General features: G+C 48.3%; 1 protein-coding gene across 1 annotated transcript in view; it reads right to left on the reverse strand.

The window, feature by feature from the left end:
- Window positions 1–5,320, reverse strand: part of sh3kbp1 (SH3-domain kinase binding protein 1) — a gene marked incomplete at both ends in the record, with an annotated part of 33,427 nt that continues 28,107 nt past the window's right edge. Inside the window, 8 exons of the mRNA XM_080547276.1 lie at window positions 1–39; window positions 1,732–1,795; window positions 2,015–2,250; window positions 2,464–2,634; window positions 2,866–2,966; window positions 3,477–3,547; window positions 3,653–3,791; window positions 4,803–4,874. Coding sequence (XP_080403402.1) covers window positions 1–39; window positions 1,732–1,795; window positions 2,015–2,250; window positions 2,464–2,634; window positions 2,866–2,966; window positions 3,477–3,547; window positions 3,653–3,791; window positions 4,803–4,874 — 893 coding nt within the window. The remainder of the gene's footprint in view (window positions 40–1,731; window positions 1,796–2,014; window positions 2,251–2,463; window positions 2,635–2,865; window positions 2,967–3,476; window positions 3,548–3,652; window positions 3,792–4,802; window positions 4,875–5,320) is intronic.

The following is a 5,320-nucleotide window of genomic DNA, read 5'->3' on the forward strand; positions in this document are numbered from 1 at the left end:
TCATTTGGACAGGCTCTTCTTTATGTGCTCCACATCCATCTGAAATACAGAGGGAAACGCTCAGCTACCACAACGTGTGTGTGTGTGTGTGTGTGTGTGTGTGTGTGTGTGTGTGTCTGTGTCTGTGTGTCTGTCCATGTGTCTGTGTGTCTGTCCATGTGTGTGTGTGTGTGTGTGTCCGTGTCTATGTCCGTGTGTACGTGTGTGTGTGTGGGGTTGGGTGTGTGTGTGTGTGTGTGTGTGTGTGTGTGTGTATGTGTGTGTGTGTGTGTAACCGGTAATTACCGGTCTTTGTCCGATAAAATCTGTTGAAGTCAGAATAATCGACATATTTAAACCTCTTCGGTCATATTGTCCGGTGAAAATAACCGCTAAACACAGTAGCCCATTCGGCGGTAACCCGCCCCATCTGGCAACCCTGTCTCTCAACGGCGCGAGTACCGTAGTTTAGTCAGTTACCGTAATTTAGTTTGATCTAGTCTAAATAAAACCACTGCAGTGACCGGAGTCAAGGTTATTGTTCTGCGTGTTTTGGATGTGCTAGAGCACAGTGAATGACCACCGAGGGCCGTGAGATGCGGCTAGTAAAGGACGCTAGCGGCCATCTCAACCCCGTTCATTGATTGAGCCTGCCGTGCCCGTTCCAGCCCTGAGTCGGGAGAAGTACTATGGGAGTAGTGCGCTACTATCGACAACCTGGGCTACTGGTACCATTAGATTAGGATTGATTAGATTAGGTTGACAATACCACACTACATTTGAGTTTAGGGATATCAATGTTATATATTTGTGTATGTTTTATCTTTATGTATTAAATGTTATAATTGTTTCACATTTGAGACCTGTCTTCCCCCACTCAGTTATTCAGTCGGTGTCCATCATTTTAGTCTATCTATAGTGTTAGAGTTTAATTTGTGCCACTAAGGTGAAATAGTCCACGGGTGTGTATCCCCCCGATACATCCTCCCCATTCTCATACTCCCGAGTCCGAGAAAGTATGATTTGACAGGCAGCTAGACTTAATGCCTTCCCAATCAGCGAGACGTGGTTATAGAAATTACGTTGTTTTATTGATAAAAAGGGTAAAACTGGAAAGAGAATATAAAAAACGTACATTACTGTCGTGAAACTATTTAACACACTTCAGTTAACGTAATGTCCGTTCATTGATCGATCGATGCAGTCCGTTCAAATAGCCATCAAAAGCTAAACTAGGCATACTTAAAATTACCAATTACATACTCAAATCCCATTAATGCAATTGAAATAAACATCTTAAAGTAGCCTACAGTCGTAATTCAAAGTAGCAAAGGTGACTAGGCTGCCCAGTGTGGCGCGCGTGCAGCCCTGAACATATTATGCCATAGCGCATGCGAATCATGAAAGCCTATATTATTATATAGTTCGCGATCTAATCGTATCGGATGAGAAATGGACATTAAATGGCCTATATAGGCTACACAACAGCTAATCACCGCGACAAACACCTATATTATATTCTAATATGATGACCGGAATTTTTCCCGTTTGTCCGACAAATTGAAATCTTCCCGGACACGTTGACCGGCACCAAATTTTTCTAACGGAAACCCTGGTGTGTGTGTGTCTGTGTGTCTGTCCATGTGTCTGTGTGTCTGTCCATGTGTGTGTGTGTGTCTGTGTCCGTGTGTACGTGTGTGTGTGTGGGGTTGGGTGTGTGTGTGTGTGTGTGTGTGTGTGTTTACAGCTCACCTGTAGACAGATGCGGATCTTCTTCTCCTCGTCCAACTCGTTGGCTAGCTGCTTTATCTCCTGTCTGAGGTACAGAGACACACATTCAAATGTGTCAAATGACTCAATATTTCATGATTTCATGATCTTTTCTACTGGCACACCCACCCACCCACACACACACACAGACACACACACACACACACACACACACACGGACACACACACACAAAGACACACACAAAGACACACACACACACACACACACACACACACAGAGACAGACACACACACACACACACACCTGTGCTGGCTCTTGAGTAGTTCTACAGAGGCCCTCAGGTCTCTGAGCTGGGCCCTCAGCTCCTCCAGGGTGGGCGGAGTCAGGGGCGGAGTCAGGGGCGGAGTCAGGGGCGTGAGTCGGGCCTCGGGGGAGGGGCTTAGAGAGGAAGTGGAGGGCGAGGGGGAGCGCTGGGGGGGGCAGCTGGTGGGCGGGGGGATGGCAGGCTTGGGGGGCAGCGCTGACTTACTGTCTGGTACCTGGGAACACACACACACACACACACACAGATCACACACACACACACACACACACAGATCAAAATGTGCCACTTGAGTGACAACCACTGCTAGAGGAACAAGTTAATGTACAAATCTAATAAAGTTTACTACGAAACAGAGACAGGTTGTTGGGGAGGGGAGGGGAGGGTCTTACAGTGATGGAGGGGAGGGGAGGGGGGGGGGGGGTCTTACAGTGATGGAGGGAACTGCTTTCCTCCGGGATACGTCCACAGGCCTCAGAGGGAGAGAATCCTGATCCTCCTTCCCCTTCTCTTTCTCTTTCTCCTTCTCCTTCTCCTTTTCTTTCTTTTCCTCCTCCACCGCCACAGGAGAGTCCAACAGGTCAAGACTGGACAGAGACGACTAGGGGGACGAGAGAGAGCGAGAGAGAGATAGAGAGAGACAGAGAGAGAGAGAGAAAGAAAGAAAGAAAGAAAGAAGGAGTGAGGGAGAGAGAGAGGGAGAGAGAGAGGGGAACATCAATCAATCATCAATCATCAAACGTCAATCTCTCTACAGGTTGTATTTTTTCTTGTGTGTGAGTGTGTGTGTGTGTGTGTGTGTGTGTGTGTGTGTGTGTGTGTGTGTACTCACTGCAGTAAAGATCTGTGAGCGGGGTCGTCGGTCTGAGATGCGCGGCCGTGTCACGGTGGGATGGTTCAGCTTCTCTGTCGACGAGACCACCGAGTCCAGGTCTACACACACACACACACACACACACACACGCACGCACAGGCACGCATGCACACACACACACGCACACACACATGCACGCGCAGGCACGCAAGCACACACACAAAGACACACACACACAAAGTGTTAACCCATGGGTGTACTAGTAATAGTTTGACCAGATGTACTGTCACACACACACACACACGCACACACACGCACACACACACACACACACACACACACACACATACACACACATACACACACACACACACACTTTGTCTAAGAGAGAGGGCAGAGGTAGCTAAAGACAGGGAGAGAGCCAGCAGGAGAGAGAGAGAGAGAGAGAGAGAGAGAGAGAGAGAGAGAGAGAGAGAGAGAGAGAGACCCCTGCGTGCTGATGAACTCCTAACATAGCCTGCTCTGATTGGAGGACTGTCTCGTCAAATATCGGTCAAACTGATCCTGATTCGCCCCCCGACCTGTCAGTCAAACTCACCCGGGTCATGTGACCTGTCAGTCAAACTCACCCAGGTCATGTGACTTGTCAGAGATGGAATCTGGTGTAGTAGCCCCGCCCTCAGACTTGGGGCTCTCACACCTGAACAGGTAAACAACATTAGTGTACATTAGTGTGTGCGTGTGCGTGTGTGTGTGTGTGCGTGTGTGTGTGTGTGTGTGTGTGTGTGTGTGTGTGTGTACTGACTGCATGGTAGGAGGTCTCTCAGGTCTGTCGGGGCGTCTCGGGGGGGCAGAGGAGGTGGGGGTCTTGGGAGGGAGGGGCTTCTTGGGAGGGACAGACGGGAGGGCAGGCTTAGGGATGTCTGGAATCTTCACCTCCTCACCTACACACACACACACACACACACACACAGGTACACACAGACACACACACACACAGGTACACACACAGGGACACAATCACAGGGGGAAACAATAGGTTTTAATGTGAGGGTGTCACAAACACACATACACACACGCACACACACACACACCTCTTGCAATATGCTGTCAACTTTGAGGGCAGAAATTATCTGATTGTTTTAGTGCAGAACGAATCTTGATAAAAAAGTAAATGGAAATAGCTAGGTCGTTCTATTTCTTAATTTAACACAGTAGAGTAGCCAAGAGGTTATGAAACTCTTAGCTAGCTAGCTTTCTATGATTAGCTTAGCATGTCTCTGCTAGCTTTCTACTGTTTGACTTTGTTTCAAGTCAGGAGAGCAGTTGTATCTTAGAGACATTATCCGATATGTCTGACTACTGTAACATACGGAGCCCCCCTGGGGTCATATGGTAGGAAAAAAATATTTGATGTGTGAATCCGTTCCCTCGGTTTAGTAATCCGTTCCCTCGGTTTAGTAATTCGTTAGGGTTAGGGTTAGGGTTAGGCCCTATGAGCCAGAACGATCACAAGGATTAGGGTTAGGGTTAGAATCCTTGCGATCGTTCTGGGCTGAAGCAGGTCATAAGGTCAATGCACACGGCCCCGATTTTGTCGCACCGCCGAATTCGATTCCATTGTTTTGAATGAGACAATGCACACGGCGTGCGATGCGATATTATCGCACGACAACATTCGATTCTCCATTCACACCAATTGAAATAATTCAAAGAATTGAGAATCGAATGTTGTCGTGCGACAAAATCGCACGCCGTGTGCATTGGGCTATAGAGGGCTGAAGCAGGTCATCGAGGGCTGAAGCAGGCCATAGAGGGCTGAAGCAGGTTATAGAGGGCTGAAGCAGGTCATAGAAGGCTGAAAGCAGGCCATAGAGGGCTGAAGCAGGCCAAAGAGGGCTGAAGCAGGTCATAGTGGGCCAAGGCAAGCCGTAGTGTGACCAAGAGGTGTGTACCTTTGTCCTGGTCTCTCTGAGGTAGGTGCTCAGGGCGCTCTGGCGGAACCTTCCTGACCTCCGACCTTTTCTCTAGAGGTCAGAGTTCACACAGGGGTCAGGGGTTACTTATCACTTACCTAAACACCTACCCCTATGTCTAATTCTCGGGACTTCTCTCTCTGTCTCTCTTATTCCTATTTCTCTCTCTCTCTTTCTCTTTCTTTCTCTCTATTTCTCACTTTCTCTCTCTGCAGTAACACGTTCTGGCCACAAGAGTTCAGAGGAGAGTAGCAAATGAGGGATTGAAAGAGGGATGAGAAAGATTCAGAGTAGAGGATTGGAGATAGGAAATAGAGGAGAGGAAAATATGAGGAGGTGATAGAGGGATAAGGGAACAGAAGTGGAAAGAAAAGCAGAGGAGAGGAGAGGAGAGGAAAGGAAAGGAGAGGAGAGGAGAGGAGAAGAGAGGAAAGGAGAGGAGAGGAAAGGAGAGGAGAGGAGAGGAAAGGAGAGGAGAGGAGAGAAGAGGAAAGGAG

Source organism: Nansenia antarctica, assembly GCF_963989245.1.
Source record: "Nansenia antarctica genome assembly, chromosome: 17".
Classification (NCBI taxonomy): Eukaryota; Metazoa; Chordata; class Actinopteri; order Argentiniformes; family Microstomatidae; genus Nansenia; species Nansenia antarctica.